The following is an 18,101-nucleotide window of genomic DNA, read 5'->3' on the forward strand; positions in this document are numbered from 1 at the left end:
TACCACTTCGGTGAAACCCACGAGCACGGGTATGGTGCTGACAAACCTAGAAACATAATTGGGGCGAACCGGGATTCGAACCAACAATCATAGGTTTCTGGCGTGCCCAAGGGACGCAACTCTGCACAGCGAATCGCGGCGCCTTAGACGACTGGGCCACCCGTGCCCCCAAATATTAATAGTAAGTGACAACACTCAAGGCAGACGAAACAAGAAACCATTTTTCATGTTTTGCAAAAATACCACCTTTTCTAAACACTACAGCATTGGTATTATTCAGATTTACTTCAAGACTCCATTTTGAACAGTAACTCTGTAAGACATTTAACTGTTTTTGCAAGCCATTTAAAGAATAGGAAAAAAAGACAACATCATCAGCAAAGAGAAGGAGCATAATGTCCATTATTTCTTGTGTTACAAATATCCTATGTTGGCAACTATTTTGCAGATCTGTAGCAAATTCATTTATGAGATATATAAACAACAACGGACTTAAAACACAACTTTGTCGTACACCGGAGGATGTTGTAAAGTAGTCCGTACGTTCATCATTGACCTTTATACATGCGCTGACTGATGCATACATGTTTTTTAAAAGTACAGACATTTTTTCATGCCACCCTTTATGATAAGTAAATACATCATTTTTTTCCTATTAACATAGTCTCCATATTCTCAAACGTTTTTCTCTGATTGACGTAAAGATTTTTCCCATAACATAGTAGTGAAATGCTTCTATAATTACTTGGTTCACAAACTGACGCAGATTTATATAATGAAATAATCATACTTATATGCCAAGATTCTGGAAGCACACCCTTTCACCCTCACTCACTCACTTCAAGATGGCGAAAGTATGAAAAAGGTCAATACCTATACCTTCTGGCGTAATCTTTCTTGGCCTTACTCGACTCACCCCCATTCCAACCCTCATTCTTTCGGGATATCACACTTCTGGCAGCTGCATTCTATGATTGTCCAGCTTCAGTCTTGTCTGTTGCTCTCAATTTTTCACCATCTGTCATGCGCACATTAAAAAGCATTTGTACCCGATAAATGAACCATGTGGTTGTGACGTTTATTGGCACATACAAGTAACCAGGATGTGTCATACTGCGCAATCGGCGTTAAACGATATTTAACTCTGCTTGGAGAAGTGAAGCGCATTATATAAGGACCATTCGATCTCCATATCCCTGCGTCGTTGTTACATTTATATAACTCATATAGCCATGCCCTTCATCAAATTATTATACTTCAAAATATCAATTGAACTACATTGTTGCTAGCTCTTGTTAGTAGTAATTAACCTTTACCAAAGTCAAAGTATTTGCTAATGTACATACTTATACACTTATCTACATTGTGATCCGGTGTTTTTTGCTACGCTGTGCGTCAAGCTTTAGTTAGTATATTTCTAACCAATATTATACGTGTTGCGTTGAATATCGTCGTGTTGTCTTATTTTTGTCACTAGCCGACATTTCATATCTTTGTGGTTTCAGTATATATTTGCATATATTCATGCTCATACCATTTAATGCTTATTTGGAGATTTCAACAAAATGATTTGTAAATAGCACTGTTCCATTTTAGTGATAACAGGTTTGCATGTTTTATGCTATCGCCCAGGATCCGCGTCATCCCAAGAGGGGGATATTGGCTGTACTATTTTTAGAATCGAGCTCGGTTTCTACCCATGAGCCCTTGCGCGAAATGTTTGCAAACAAGAGCCAAGTCAACATTGGCCAGCGATAATCCGCAGTAAGAGTAGCAGTGGAACACATGTCTGCTACTTCGTCAGTGTTTGAGTGGAAGGTCCCTTTACCGATATACACCAAGCGCACACTGGTGCCGTGTACAGAAAGGGAATTCCACTGTGACGTATTTAGGACACGCGATGCTGCAAGCATTCCATTCGTTTGGTGGGGATTGCCGGAAGGTCGGACCGAGCCGAGACGGACCGAATCTATTTGGGGCCAATTACGCCAATATCTACTACCAAAACCGTTCATAATTATTACATCTTACACATATGACATTAGTTGTCAATAACACTAAAACAAGTTGGGTATTTGGAGACATTGGTTGTTAAGTGATGAATGTTTGATGGTGTCGACCGTGTGTTGGTATGGGGTTGCGATATAATAATCATAATAATAATAATGATAATAATAATAATCCCATCCAAGAATATCTTGGACGTACCAACTCAAGTCCACATTTCTTGAGTATGGACAGACATACCACGTATAAATGGCAAGTTTCTTAAGCAACATTGGGACGAAGCCATGCCAATGTATGCATACCTGTCAGAGCTGAATATTCGCGACCAGCTCCGGCGACTGAAGATGTATATGTGCCGTGGGTCTGGTGAGCTAACTGCAAACCGCCTTTGCATGAACCCCTAGTTTCAACAGCAGTAGACCCCAAATTGCAAATTGACGTTCTCATTGTTCACCCTAAACTACCTGCTAACCCTGCTAAAATAGTGTTCTTTAGGACAATCTATGACAAAACGCCGGAGATCAATTTGGACAATAAAGGAGAAAGTTCTCAATCAAATTCTTGATCCTCTGAAGGCAAAGTTAAAGGTTGGGACATAAGGAAAAAGAAAGTGGGATTAGAAAAATAATTTCCTAAAACAAAATAAACTGTTGAAATCAAATGAAAAAACAATTTTACAGGCAATTAAATGCAACCAATGAGGGGTGATGAGAAAAGACCCACCATGGATTCCAGTGAAAGGTTTTGGAAACAGTTATGATCTAAACCCGGCAACTGTAACCTGGAGGAACCATGGGTAGAGGATTACAATAATTAGCCCAGTCAAAATATGATTTGTCCCAAAACAAATTGAAACAGAAACCATTTTACCTGCATATAACTTGGATTAGCTCACAAAACAACAAATCAAAAGTTTACCAAAATCGGAGTAGTGGAACAGTTCTTAATTTGTATAAATTCAAAATGGCTGCCATTCAAAAGAGTTTTGCTGGGGTTTGCCTATATCTCGGGATCTAAGACTGGTAGAGACTTAATTCTTGTGTCTATATCCATATTTTGGGGGTCGAGGAATTTAATTCAACCAGTACTTTAATAGTTGGGTTATGTCTTTGTGCCTAATTTGCATAAATTCAAAATGGCCGCAATTTTGAAACTATTTTTGACAATGCCATGGGATACGATACTGGTAGAAATCTAATTGTGGCGTCTTCACCCAAGTTTTTAGGGTCAAAGAATTCAATTTCTATATTTATATATTCACTTCAATATATTCATAGTTGTCATTTCTTAATGCCTAATTGGCATAAATTCAAAAGGGCGGCCATGTTGAAACCATCCTTTTTTTAGTTTATCTTCGTATGTGATAATGGCAGAGAACTAATTCTGGTGTCTACACCCATGTTTTCAGTGTCAAAGAATTTAATTATAAGATATTGTAATAGTTGGATGATTTCTGTATGCCTAGTTTGCATAACTATATTCATTAACTATATCTTAGGATCTGATACTGGCAGACACCTAATCCTGGTGTCTAGACACATGTTGTTTGGTCAAAGATTCCATGTTTAACATTATTTATGTCATTGGTTCCTTGCAGAATACCTCATTTGTATACATTTAAACTGATAGCCATTTTGAAACCACCTTTGACTGTAATATTACAGTATCTAACACTGGTAGATTCATATTAGTGATCTCTACACCCCATTTACAGGGTCAAACAACACCTTAATGATATTACTTCAGTAGTGAGGCATTTTGCTGCACCTCCTTTCAATTTCTAAGATACTGTACTAGCTTACTGCATGTGTTAGTCACCAATGTCATCTTCAGTTTCTTCAAGGACTGTGCTGACATTTTTACATACACCTCTACACACTTCACATCCGTTGGTACACTCAAGGCCATTTGCTCTGCAGGTACACTGCCTGTTGCTACAAGCTGTTTTGCACTTGCACCTTATTACATTCAGGAGATGTTTAAGGGCGGCTGCTTTGTCTGTAAGAACAGGAATGTACTCGCCAGGTTTCTCACACCAACCCCATTCAGTAGGCTGCATCTCATCTCCGTTCCCCATCCACTCCTGGACTTGCAAGTAGACCCGCGTGATGTGAAACTTAGCTGCTGCGGAGGTTCGAGGAAGGACGTCTGGTTTCACACATGTTGTACCACTGCTGACCTTCAGCTGGAATCGCTGGAGGCGAGAGAAAATCCAACTTATCATCAGGCTTGCCTTTGTACAAGGCAACTATAATATCTGCCTTGGTGCTGTTTGGATTTCCAAATCCCTCAGCTTGCTCCTGAAAAACCTTGTTAGTGCGAATCAGCTTGAGTGCAACTCCCTTTCCAAAACCGTGAATGTGTGATGTTGTGTCACAACCAAGTAGTGCATACACAAAATGTATACTGTTGCATACTTGCGGGCCCAAGGTAGCTTTGAGAACAGCTATGTTCCAACATCTTGGCTGCTTCTTTGCACCCTAGCGAGGTCCAGGTCTAAGGTACAAGTTTGTTGTGGTGAGCTCAGAGTGGAAGCAGAGCAGAACAAGGATATCTGTGTCATCTGCGACGACAACCGTTAGCTTTCTTGTTCTCTCAGCAGTGTCATAGGCAGTCTGCACAATTAGTAGATCAGCATCTGCTATAGCATGGTCTGTGTGGCATCCATGATGTCGTAGATGTTCATCAAGCAAGGTGATCAACTTATTATCCTTGTTGGAAAGAAAGTCCTGCTTCTTTCCATTGAAGACCATAGACCCTGAGACTTGTACAGGGGCTCCAACACGTGATCCTGCGATCCTGCTCTTCGTTGTTGTGTTGTATCCTTGGTGCTTAGGCCGCTGAGATAACCGTCAAATACCACGACTGGCTTACCATAGTGTCTGTTCACATATGTGACATATTGCTCAGATATCTCATCATATCTTGACCCTCGGCTCCATATGATTCTGTGAAGCAAAGCTCCTCCATCTAGGACATACTGCACGTCTCCAGGTGGTATGAACATTCCTTGAGGCATCAGACTCCAAATTGTATCAGCAAGTTGAACCTTATTTGCTAGGCGTGGGGTCCACTTATTCTGGAAGAGCGCCGGGGGATAACTACATAACTCATATTGGAATGCTTCTGATAGACTGTTTTGACGTGTTCCCAATGTTATAGGTCTCTGAAAGAGCAGCTGGGGATCTATTTGAACCATTCCCTCTTTTTGTTTTTACTGAGCTGCTATCAGACAAGGTGACAGCTTGATCCTTCTTCCTGAATGTATATTCTGCAACACGTTTTCCCACCATATTATTCAAGATCTTCTCTCCCCCCTGTCTTGCAGAGTCCATATTGACAGTGTCATCAGCTGTTACACCAGTCACAATACTGTGCTGTGCTGGATTCTCATTAAAGAGGTTTCTTTGTGTTAAGAAGTTCAGGAGCACTCTTGTGTCTTCTGTCTTCTGTTGCCTCGGACATATCCCTGTATTGGTCCTTCTTCTTTGTTTGCTCTGGCCCCTCATCATGCTGCTCACTGGTCATGTACTTTACCGATGAGAACTCCTGCATTGCCAAGTTGACCTCAGAACAGGCATTAGATGATAGCGGCCACATATGACACTGTGTCTGGGTCATACCACGAACTCTTGTAAGGCCACAAGTAGTCTTCAGACTTCTCATCACCACCTGTTCAATAAGTATATCTTCAGAGAGCCCGACCCAGTATCTACTGTATCTGACCTTGTAACGACGTGGAAACCATTTTGGCAGTGCTGATAAACTTCTTTATGCTATTTCTCAAGGTTTTCCATCTTGCTCAAGTAGATGTGAACAGATTTAGTGTAGTTAGGGTGAACATATCTTGCATTGACTTCAGGTGTGGGTTCCAATTACCAGTACGTTCAGCTTTGATATACTGCAGCCTCATAATAGAAGTGTGTTTGGTTTACATGGCATCTCTTGCTGCTTTCAGTTGTTGCTTTATGTCTTGCAACACCTGAGAATCCTGTATACTCTCAATGGTAATAGACCCAGCCATCAAGTCATCATAGAGTTTACCAGCAGCTATCAGGATATCTGGCATTGGTGCATAAGTTGCATTTTCACCTGCAGAATCTTCAGTTTCACGTGCAGAATCCGAGGTCGTTCCTTCTTGTTCATCCAACGCTGTGGAATCATCTACCAGCATTTACAATACGTTATGTGCCTTACTACTACCTTCTTCTGATTCTTGATCTGCTGTGCCATCTTCTTGATCACTGCTCTGATGAACAATATCATATGACATAGACAAATTGGATGCCTCAGTGGTAACTTGCACAGATTCAAGATCACTTTCTGCAGATGTATCTGTGTTTTCAGTACCTTTCTGGTCTGATGTAACACACAGAGGTGGAATGCTAAATGCATGAGATACAAGCATAGCATGAAGGACTCCCACTACAAGTAAGTGTGCACATACAGCCTGAGAAATCGTTTTACCACTTAATATGTGGACGACTGTGTTGCTTGCATATATGCACTCTAGCAATTCTTTCAGACCTGAGTCTACCATAAGATGTCCTATTGCTCTCACAAAGCTCATTTCTGTATGAAAGCCACCCATTCTAAGTACAAGTTCCTTTATCTCGTCGTTCTTGCAGGCACTTTCTTGAATTATCAGAGCTTTCTGAAACAGTGGTTGAACAAATGTGAATTGGTGTGACATTGTACTGCCTGGCATGTGAAGTAACAAACAGCAGCATTCAGTACCGACAGGTCTTGCCAGTTGGGTCCATGTCAGTCATCGGCAAAAACTGTATGGATGATTTCTCTGCACCAACTGCATCAACCCTGACCAGAGAGGGCGAGGTGATCTGAGGGGCAAAGATATGCTCCACAAGAGATCAACATTCCCACATGCGTCCTCAGCAAGATGATCTTGTAACTTTCCATATTGTAGTGACTGCAGACCATCACATTCAGGCACAAATTGCTTGATCTCAATGCGACCAGAAGTAGCAAGTTGCTCTAAGGTGGTAGTTAGTCTTGAAATAGGCTTTGAACTGAATGTACCAGGGGTTACTGTGGCTATGTGTTATGACCATCTAGGGTGCGTACATTATGATCCGACCCGTGAAGATTCCGGGGTAGAATAGGTCTTCAGCAACCCATACTTGCCGTAAAAGGCGACTATACTTGTCGTAAAAGGCTACTAAAGGGATCGGGTGGTCAGGCTCGCTGACTTGGTTGATACATGTCATCGATCCAAATTGCGTGGATCGATGTTCATGATATTAATCACTGGATTGTCTGGTCCAGACTAGATTATTTACAGACCGCCGTCATATAGCTGGAATATTGCTGAGTGCGGCGCTAAACAACAAACCAACCAACCAAACAACATTATGATCCACGTTGTCAGGTGCATATTGAACAAAGTTATTGAGTGTCAGATTTGGAATTTCCACCCCACTGTTGACTGTTGCACTGCGCTCATACAATGCAACCTCTGGGTAGCTGCAGGGAAAACCGTGCTTGTACAGTGTTTCAATCAGGAATCTGGAAGCAAAATGGTGATGCAACTGGATGCCTAAGCCTACTTGAAGCGGTGCCAATATTGCTCGGGAGCGTATGGCCTGCATAATGGCTTGACCTGTTGAGGCCACCTTCTGCATTGCATCTGTACCTGCAAATAGACCTTGGAGGAAAACTCTCAAATATTCTGGCAGGAATGAGTTGTCCTCTTCAACCGAAGCCAATTCTGTATAAGTAGGATAGGTTTCTTTCTGCCTTTTTGACAGATTTCACGTCATTCTTGATCAGCTTTGCAGCAGCTTATCTTCCCACAGCTCTCAGCTGGATGTGCTTGGTATAAGTGGAATTCATTAATTACAGTTTGTGCAGTGCTCGAAAAGGTGACAATATTTGGCTTCACATCTATCTCAGTTATTATAATTTTGTCACAGAACTTTTTTTGGATCTGTTTCTTCATGTGAGGAAAGCTGTGGGGCTCGGCGTTAGTGTCAACTAGGAAGTCACCCATAATTTTTATGAGGTCATGTATGGTGGTCTGCTCCTCATCATTTTCCCCAAGGTACTTCATTACTTTCATGAAAGCTTCAGCTTGCACGTCATCTTGTGGTCTTCCAAGTTTGGCTTGCTTTGCAGATCTACTTTCACTTGCAAGATACTTTTGAGGAATCTGCTTCTGTGTTCTGAAATTCACACTGCAAGCTTGATGGTAGACTGCATCTGCTACATGAAGGTCATTGATAAAGTCTATTCTGGCTTTAACTTTCTGTGCCCAGTTATCATTTCTATTTGTGCATGTTTGTAACACTGATGTCTGAAAGTCAAATGTTTTGACTGGTACTAACTTGACAATATTTGTCACCCGTACCACAAAATATGGAGTGTTCATAGTTCTTGAAGGGGGAGTCTGCAGATCTTAATGTGGGAGTTGTCCAGTTTTGATCTTCAGCATCATATTTCCTCTTGTGATTGTATGATGCAATACACTTAGCATTGCAGTGTTCTTGTCGGCACTTCTTGTGCACCTTCTGTCCAGGTGCTGTACTGGTATCCACACCTCTTTGTTCACTGGCTCCCTGGATCCCGTCACATCCTTTTTGGGTGAGAGTAGCACTTTCTTGGTCTTTGGATATGACTTTAGCAGAGGGCACATTGGGGTACATCCATCTTTACTTAACCTGAAATTAGGAGGAACTTGAAAATGACACCAAATGCACTCAAAAAAGTTATTGACAACACCTTTGCCAGTCTCATATCCAATAAAAGAGTAAAGATTTTTTTTTTTAAAGGCCACCATTTTGAAATGATGCAAATTGAAAATGAAGAAATGGTAACAGGATGTAAATACAATGCCCGCCATTTTGAATTCATGCTAAGAAATGAGTCGATAACGTAAATACTGTTAAAATCAAATTTCTTGACCCCCAAAACATGGGTGTAGACACCAGCATTAAGTCTCTACCTATCCTAGGTTCAGATTGCCTAAAAAGACCAAATCTAATACGGCGCCAAGCCATGATGGTATTCGAAACCGGTACTTGTGTCCTAACGCCATTACTTCTGGCGTTTGGGTTTGACTAGGCAGCGCTTCCTGGGAGAAGTCCCATTCGCTGTCTGGGCTGCGTGTAGAGGGGGCAAGGGTCCTGAGCTGATGATGAGTCCTAACCAGCCTGACTGTGTCAGGATCACCCAAACCCTCTTTACTGCATTTTTAAAATTTTAATCTGTACCTAATAATAATAATAATAATAATAATAATTCTGGAGAAAATACTCTGAAAAAAACCTGTTTCAGATCTCTCAAGATGAAAATTATATTGTTCAATGTTCTGAACATAGTGTGTTGTAAAAGTGTATGTTCTGAAGCAGTGACAGAACAAGTATCCTGTCTCTGAAACACATCCCAGAACTGCACTTGTTGTCCTTCTGGTGGTGACTGTTGACACTACAGAAGTAAACTGACGAGTAGTCAAAGCCGGTGATCATATTGACTTCAAACATAAACAGAAAAGATATCTGTAGAATAGTGATCACGTTCAGTCGTTAAATACTGTTTTCTTCTTCGTCAGTTCTCCTGATTCAATAAAACGTCCCAAACGTATTTCGTTTTAAAGTTCCGTAATGCTATTTTAGCAATCCCACCATCGCGGCCTGTTCCGACTCTTCAGCCTGACATGCCCGATGATGACATTTGAATCCAGAATGCACATACTGTAGTTAGCAGTTACACAGTACTCGCAGGTCAGTGTGTGATGGTTTCGGAATGGATGTATCATATATCATTGCGATATGGTTTCTCCTGTTGCAGTGCAGGCTAAGCCTTGGTAAGTAGGAATTATATAATAATGTAAGCAATATTTTCACTCTGACTCCGTCCTTCCTACATCTAATGCACATATAACAAGTGCGTATGTGTTTACATTCGTTGGCACTTGTCACACTTACGGCGAGGGATGCAAATCTATGTGTTATTATCCTTCTGTATGATCAATAAACGTACATTACCATTTTGGGTAACTTTACTTCGCAAACCTAGAATATTTGCTTTCCAATAAAATAGCCTTGTGGTGCCTTGTTTAGGATACTGTAGTTCGCGTTAAATAAACACATATTCTAATCTCTTTCCGTACGAAAGAATCCGAGACAAACTGAAGCCGTAATTTCAAAAAACCGGCAAACTGTTACAACTTGTCTGCATGTAAACTACCAATCAGACTGCTCATGTTCTTTACAAGGTATTCATCTTAATGCAAATATCAAAATTATAGCTACAAAAGTCTGTCCGCTTCCCATTCTCAAATATTTATGCCCTCTCGCCATGTTGGTTTTGAAAGGTAACGTTGGTAGCCTTTCCTTTGCAAAAACCAAGATAGCGGAAAGGTTTGAGTATTTCTGCCTGAGCGCGTGACAGGTTTGTCCCAAGGCTGTATGGTACCTCCCGACCAATATTACCAGTCATTATTTGCTTCGTGTGCCCTGTTCCTAAGACAGTTGGTGTCACACAAGAAGGACAAACCTCTCCTTCTTTATACTCGCATTCGGGGCTTTAAACCCTAGACCAATTAACCTGCAGATCCACAGCTATCATACCTCCACACACGGAGAAAAGAATGATCTTTGAAGAATGTAAATCATTTTACGTTCTGTTTGAAATAGTTCAAATACATTAATATGTATCACCTGGATCCTCAAACCGATAAGAAAAGCAATACGTTAATCCGCAAGTTAAAAATATTTTCCATTGATTAAATGTGAATGTATATCAAGGTTTGCGTTGTTGTGAAAATCGCTGGCTCCTTCTTGTTGAAAACCCCTGCAGCACTTTGATTCCTAACTCACATACAGTTGAATGCTTGCATTGTTGAAGCGGCACTGCTCACACGACTGACAAGGCAAACTAAATCTGTATGACGGATAGATGAATTAGTTTGTTCAAGATACGTTCGAACACCGGCAGCACTGTTTTGTGTCGGATAATTGTTTGAGGCTGCATAAAGTGTTATTACAAAATTATTGTTTGTAAATATTGTGATCTCCTGATCACTGAGCACATGCAATGTACAGTTTAGAAGTAGTGCGATGATACATTGCCGCTAACTTACATTTTTCTTCTCGGACATAACCCCAATCTGATTTTTTCTCTATGATATAAGTCCACAAAAAATGTTTCCCCAGTCAGACATAACCACTCCATACTGACATTTCCCCACTCGGACATAACTCCACACTGACATTTCCCCACACGGACATAACTCCACACTGACACGTCCCCACTGGGACATAACTCAACACTCACATTTCCCCACTCGGACATAACTCCATACTGACATTTCCCCACTCGGACAAAACTCCATTCTGACATTTCCCCATTCGGACATAACTCTACACTGACACGTCCCCACTGGGACATAACTCCACACTGACATGTCCCCATTCGGACATAACCCTACACTGACATGTCCCCACTCGGACATAACTCCACACTGACATGTCCCCACTGGGACATAACTCCACACTGACATTTCCCTACACGGACATAACTCCACACTGACATGTCCCCACTCGGACAAAACTCCATACTGATATTTCCCCATTCGGACATAACTCTACACTGACACGTCCCCATTAGGACACAACTCCACACTGACACGTCCCCACTCGGACATAACTCCACACTGACATGTCCCCACTGGGACATAACTCCACACTGACATGTCCCCACTGGGACATAACTCCACACTGACACGTCCCCACTAGGACACAACTCCACACTGACATGTCCCCACTGGGACATAACTCCACACTGACATGTCCCCACTCGGTCATTACTCCACACTGACATGTCCCCACTCGGACATAACCCTACACTGACATGTCCCCACTCGGACATAACTCCACACTGACATTTCCCCACTCGGACATAACCCTACACTGACATGTCCCCACTCGGACATAACTCCACACTGACATTTCCCCACACGGACATAACTCCACACTGACATGTCCCCACTCGGACATAACTCCACACTGACATTTCCCAACTGAGACACAACTCCACACTGACATGTCCCCACTCGGACATAACTCCACACTGACATTTCCCCATTCGGACATAACTCCACACTGACATGTCCCCACTCGGACATAACTCCACACTGACATTTCCCAACTGAGACACAACTCCACACTGACATGTCCCCACTCGGACATAACTCCACACTGACATTTCCCCACTCGGACATAACTCCACACTGACATTTCCCCACTCGGACATAACTCCACACTGACATTTCCCCACTCGGACATAACTCCAAACTGACATTTCTCCACTCGGACATAACTCCACACTGACATTTCCCCACTCCCACATAACTCCACACTGACATGTCCCCACTCGGACATAACTCCACACGGACATTTCCCCACTCGAACCTAACCCGACACTGACATGTCCCCACTCGGACATAACCCCACACTGACATTTCCCCACTCGGACATAACTGCACACTGACATGTCCTCACTCGAACCTAACCCGACACTGACATTTCCCCACTCGGACATAACTCCACACTGACATTTCCTCACTCGGACATAACTCCACACTGACATGTCCCCACTCGGACAAAACTCCATACTGACATTTCCCCATTCGGACATAACTCTACACTGACACGTCCCCACTGGGACATAACTCCACACTGACATTTCCCCACACGGACATAACTCCACACTCACATTTCCCAACTGAGACACAACTCCACACTGACATGTCCCCAATCGGACAAAACTCCACACTGACATTTCCCCACTCGGACATAACTCCACACTGTCATTTCCCCACTCGGACATAACTCCACACTGACATTTCTCCACTCGGACATAACTCCACACTGACATGTCCCCACTCGAACCTAACCCGACACTGACATTTCCCCACCCTGACATAACCCTACACTGACATTTCCCTTATAGGACATGACTCCACACTGACATTTCCCCACTCGGACAAAACTCCACACTGACATTTACCCACTCGGACATAACTCCACACTGACATTTCCCCACTCGGACATAACTCCACACTGACATGTCCCCACTCGAACCTAACCCGACACTGACATTTCCCAACTCGGACATAACTCCACACTGACATTTCCCCACTCGGACATAACTCCACACTGACATGTCCCCACTCGAACCTAACCCGACACTGACATTTCCCAACTCGGACATAACCCCGACATAACCTAACACTGACATTTCCCCACTCGGACATGACTCCACACTGACATGTCCCAACGCGGACACAACTCTACACTGACATTTCCAACTCGGACATAACTCCACACTGCCCTTTCCCTACTCAAACATAACCCAAAACTGACATTTCCCAAGTGACACACAACTCCCAACTGACATTTCTCCACTGTCATATAAACACATAATGAGATATGTTCGCTTCGTCATAACCCCATGCGACGTTGACATTTCTTCACATGGTTAATTACCCACATGTAGAACGGTGTCGGTATGATCGAACAACTGACACCACATCCTGCCTAGCTTTCTTTGTGTTGTCTTTTCATGAAAAAGACTTAACACGCACGACGAACATTTCAGTATTAATCAGATTCACATGTAAAGACGAGTTTCTGCTGCTTATCTTACTTGTTGGAGACGGAAAATTGACGATGTTTCTGCCACCAAGCAAACATGTTGGCGACTGAAAGTTGACAATGTTTCTGCCGCCTAACTAACTTATTGGAGACGGATAGTTGACACCGTCAACTTTGTTAATTGTCGGCTGTACCGACCAACCGTACTGGGATATTCCGAACAACAGTTGGTGAGCTTTGTGAATTTTTGGGTTTACGATGTATAATTTTTTTCTACGTTTTCGATTGAAAAGGGAGAGCGACCAGAAGTTTGACCAAGTTTATAGTACTGCACATTAAAAGGTCCGTTCCAGGAACGTGCATGGCTGTACTTACTGCAAGAGTATTATAAAAAAACGTCCTGAATAAATGGAAAATGCATATGTGTTTATGAATTGGGAGAATATGTATAATAAGTACCAAATCAATGTCAATATAAGTAGGAATTAAAAAAGGCAATCACGTAACAAAGAAAACATACTGTTTTTGCTGGAACTTTATATACTTTGTATTCCAAGGGTTCTTAATAAATAACGTTTTAATTATGGTTAGAATGGAATGGCGTTTAACCAAGTGGTGTTTTATGCCGATCGCGAGCGCCAGACAGGGTTACGATCTCATAACGTCCCTGGACATTGTACTATAAAGGGTCGACCAAAAAACATACATCACTTCTGGACTAGGCTAGTGTTCTGAAACATGTGGGTTGCTTGGCCTATCATTTTAAAGAAAAGGTCTATGTCTGGAAGCCCTGATCAAAAACATCACTTGTCTGAAACAAAACTTTCATAATAATAATAATAATAATAATAATAATAATAATTGATTTGTAAAGCACCTAATATCCATCGACAGATGCTCACTGGCGCTGTGACAAAGTTTAAAAGTAATGTCTATGTACATATGCCAACAATCTGGAGATCCATTGAAAAGCTGAAGTGAAGAAGTAGGTTTTGAGGTGAGACTTAAACTTTTCCTTAGAAGCAGAGTTTGTCAGATTCAAAGGCAAAGAGTTCCATAACTGTGGACTGCAAAAGAAGAAGGCACGGTCAGACATAGCAGAAGTAGACAGAGGCTGATACAGTAGAGTTCCACCAGAGGATCGGAGAGCATGCTCTGGAGATCTTTGAGATAGTCGCTATTGTTGAGGCAGTCATGAGTGATGATACATATCTTATAGTTTATACGAAAGGAGACTGGAAGTCAATGTAGTGCTTTGAGGACAGGACTGATGTGATTGGATCTTGGAACTTTAGAGATGCATCTAGCTGCAGAGTTCTGAATGCGTTGTAGCTTTGATATGCTTTCATGGGAAAATTAGCATACAATGCATTGCAGTAATCCAGTTTGGAGGTCACAAGACATTGCATCAACAATATAACTGTTGGAGTATCAAGTAGATGGCGGACTTTACTGATGTTATAGATGCTATGGTAGCATGCTCTGCTGGTTAGTAAAATATGAGTGCCCATGGCCATTGTTGAATCAAAAGTGATTCCCAGATTACGGGCACTGGCAGTTGGGTACCTAGTGGTATCACCAATATGAAGGTATACAGAGTCAGGGTGAATCTTTCTGTCTTGCTGTCGCGATCCAAGGATTAAAAACTGAGTCTTCTCTTCATTGAGTTTGAGATAATTGAAGCTCATCCCCTCAACACACGTATTTATCCTATTCAACAAACCGTGTGAAAATCCCTCGACTTTACTGTTAATAGAGAATTCTGAGTGTTGTGCTCAGTGATCTTACATCTTTTTCACTTTTTAAGACAATGAAGATCCAACGTGGGTTAAATTTGGAATCAGTGGTCAATTAAATATAACCTTCTTGTTAACTTTCATATTGATAGTAGTGTCAATATTGTGAACACAATCGAAATGTATTTTACGAACAATTTCTTTTGATAGTTAAACGTCTAACCATGTAAACTAAGAAATACACCATCAAATGCTCAAACGACAATTGTGAAGCAATTATTTTTCTCTTCTGGTGCTGTAAAACAACACCGTAAAAAGGACGTGGAACTGGCATAAAATGATTGTAAACACCTATTTATTGAGAACTCGAAGTTTATAAAGTTCCACCATAAACAGTATGTTGTGTTTGTTACGTGATTGCTGGTTTTAATTCCTACTTATATTGACGTTGATTTAGTACTCGAATACAGATCTTCCAATTCATAAACACACTGTCATAATTATGCATTCTCAATTTTTCAGGATGTCTTTTGAAATCCTCTTGCAGTAAGTACAGCCATGCACGTTCCTGGAACGGACATTTTTATGTGCAGTAATATAAACCTGGTCAAAGTCGAAAACTACTGGTCGCTTTCCCTTTTCCATCGAAAACGTGGAAAAAAAATTCTTCATAAACCACAAAAGTAATAAATCTCACCAATTGTTGTTCGGAATATCCCAATATGGTTACGGACTATGTCAACTATCCGTCTCCAACAAGAAACATCGTCAACTATCCGTCTCCAACAAGTTTGCTTGGCGGCAGAAACATCGTCAACTTTTCCTCTCGAACAAGTTTGCTTTGCGGCAGAAACCTCGTCAACTTTCCGTCACCAACAAGTTTGCTGGGTGGTAGAAACATCGTCAACTATCCGTCTCCAATAAGTTAGCTGGGCGGCAGAAACTCATCTTTACATGTGAATCTGATTAATACTGAAATGTTCGTCGTGCGTGTTAAGTCTTTTTAATGAAAAGACAACACAGAGGAAGCTAGGCAGGATGTGGTGTCGTCAGTTGTTCGATCATACCGACACATGTGGGTAATTAACCATGTGAAGAAATGTCAACGTCACATGGGGTTATGACGGAGCGAACATATCTCATTGTGGGGTTATATTAGAGTGGAGAAATGTTAGTTTGGAGTTATGTCTCACCTGGGAAATGATAGTGTTGAAATGTTAGTATGTCCGAGTTAGGAAATGTCAGTGTGGGGTTATGTCGGAGTGGGGAAAAGTCAGTGTTGGGGTATGTCGCAGTGGGGAAAAGTCAGTGTTAAGTTGAGATCAAATGGTAGCTATGATCGCATTGGGGTATGTCCTAATCGGGAAATGTCAGTATGGAGTGGTTAAATCTGATTGGGGAAACGTTCGTGAGGAGTTATGTCATAGAGAAAAAAATCAGATTGGGGTTATGTCCGCGAAGAAAAATGTAAGTGTGCGGCAATGTTTTATAACACTACTTCTAAACTGTACACTGCATGTACTCAGTGATCACGAGATCACAACATTTACAAACAATAACGGTGTAATAACACTTAATGCAGCCTCAAACACTTATCCGACACAAAACAGTGCTGCCTGTGTTCGTACGTATCTTGAACCAACTAATTCATCTATCCGCCATGCAGATTGTGTTTGCCTTGTTAGCCGCGTGAGCAGTGCCGTTTCAACGATGCAAGCATTCAACTGTGTGTGAGTTAGGAATCACAGTGCTGCAGGGGCTTTCAAAGAAGGAGCCAGCGATTTTCACAACAACGCAAACCTTGATATACATGCTCATTTAATCAATGGAAAATATTTTAATTTGCGGATCAACGTATTGCTTTTATTTTCAGTTTGGGGATCCGGGTTATGCAATTTAATAGATTTGAACTATTTCAAAAGGCGATCAAACAAACAGAACGTAAAATGATTTACCTTCTTCAGAGAACATTCTTTTGTCCGGGTGTGGAGATGATAGCTGTGGATCTGCAGGTTAATTGGTCTTGGGTTTAAAGCCCGGAATGCGAGTACACAGAAAGAGAGGCTTGTCCTCTTTGTGTGACACCGACTGTCTTAAGCCGAGGACACGCGGCAATATATATCTGGTATATTGGTCGGGAGGTATCATAAATTCAGGGGACAAACCTGTCACACGCCCACAACCATCCTTCCTCTGACCTCATGTGTTGTTTACACCCCACGGAGATTCTGGTAGATTGTTGATCCAAGTCACATTGGATTGGATGGTTTGTTTGGTTTGTTCTTTTACGCCCCGCTCAGCAATATTCCAGCTATATGAAGGGTGTTTGTAAATTATCGAATCTGGACCAGACAATCCAGTAATTGATACGATGAGCATCGATCTACGCATTTGGGATATGATGACATGCATCAACAAGGCAGCGAGCCTGACCACCCGATCCCGTTAGTCGCCTCTTACGACCAATTCTAGAGTGTGCAATAGTTTGACAGATATCAAGTGTCAATTCTGGCATTTAGAAGTGATACACATAAACAAGAGAATATATGGATGTCAACTTCTTTATTACAAAACAATACGGAGCATTTACTTACTCATTCATCAGGTGAATAAATGCTTTGAAGCATAGAACATATAGATGTACCTGTAACAACAACAAAAGTAATTTAAGGAATAAAGGAAGTTCATGTGAACAGTTTATCCATGTTTGCAATTAACGTTAAAAAGGTTATGCCTCAACTGT

General features: G+C 41.6%; 1 protein-coding gene across 4 annotated transcripts in view; it reads left to right on the top strand.

The window, feature by feature from the left end:
• The first annotated feature begins 9,677 nt into the window (after window positions 1-9,677).
• LOC124134543 (scavenger receptor class F member 2-like) overlaps window positions 9,678-18,101 on the top strand; it is a 46,064-nt gene continuing 37,640 nt past the window's right edge. For 2 of the 4 annotated variants that reach the window (XM_046499424.2, XM_048400414.1), the window contains exon 1: window positions 9,681-9,829. In XM_046499424.2, coding sequence (XP_046355380.1) covers window positions 9,769-9,829 — 61 coding nt within the window. In that variant the 5' untranslated portion in view covers window positions 9,681-9,768. Of the gene's footprint in view, window positions 9,830-18,101 lie in introns of all 4 variants that reach the window. The other 2 variants (XM_046499423.2, XM_048400415.1) reach the window with 2 other exon arrangements.

Source organism: Haliotis rufescens, unplaced genomic scaffold, assembly GCF_023055435.1.
Source record: "Haliotis rufescens isolate VD_foot unplaced genomic scaffold, xgHalRufe1.0.p SCAF_2, whole genome shotgun sequence".
Classification (NCBI taxonomy): domain Eukaryota; kingdom Metazoa; phylum Mollusca; class Gastropoda; order Lepetellida; family Haliotidae; genus Haliotis; species Haliotis rufescens.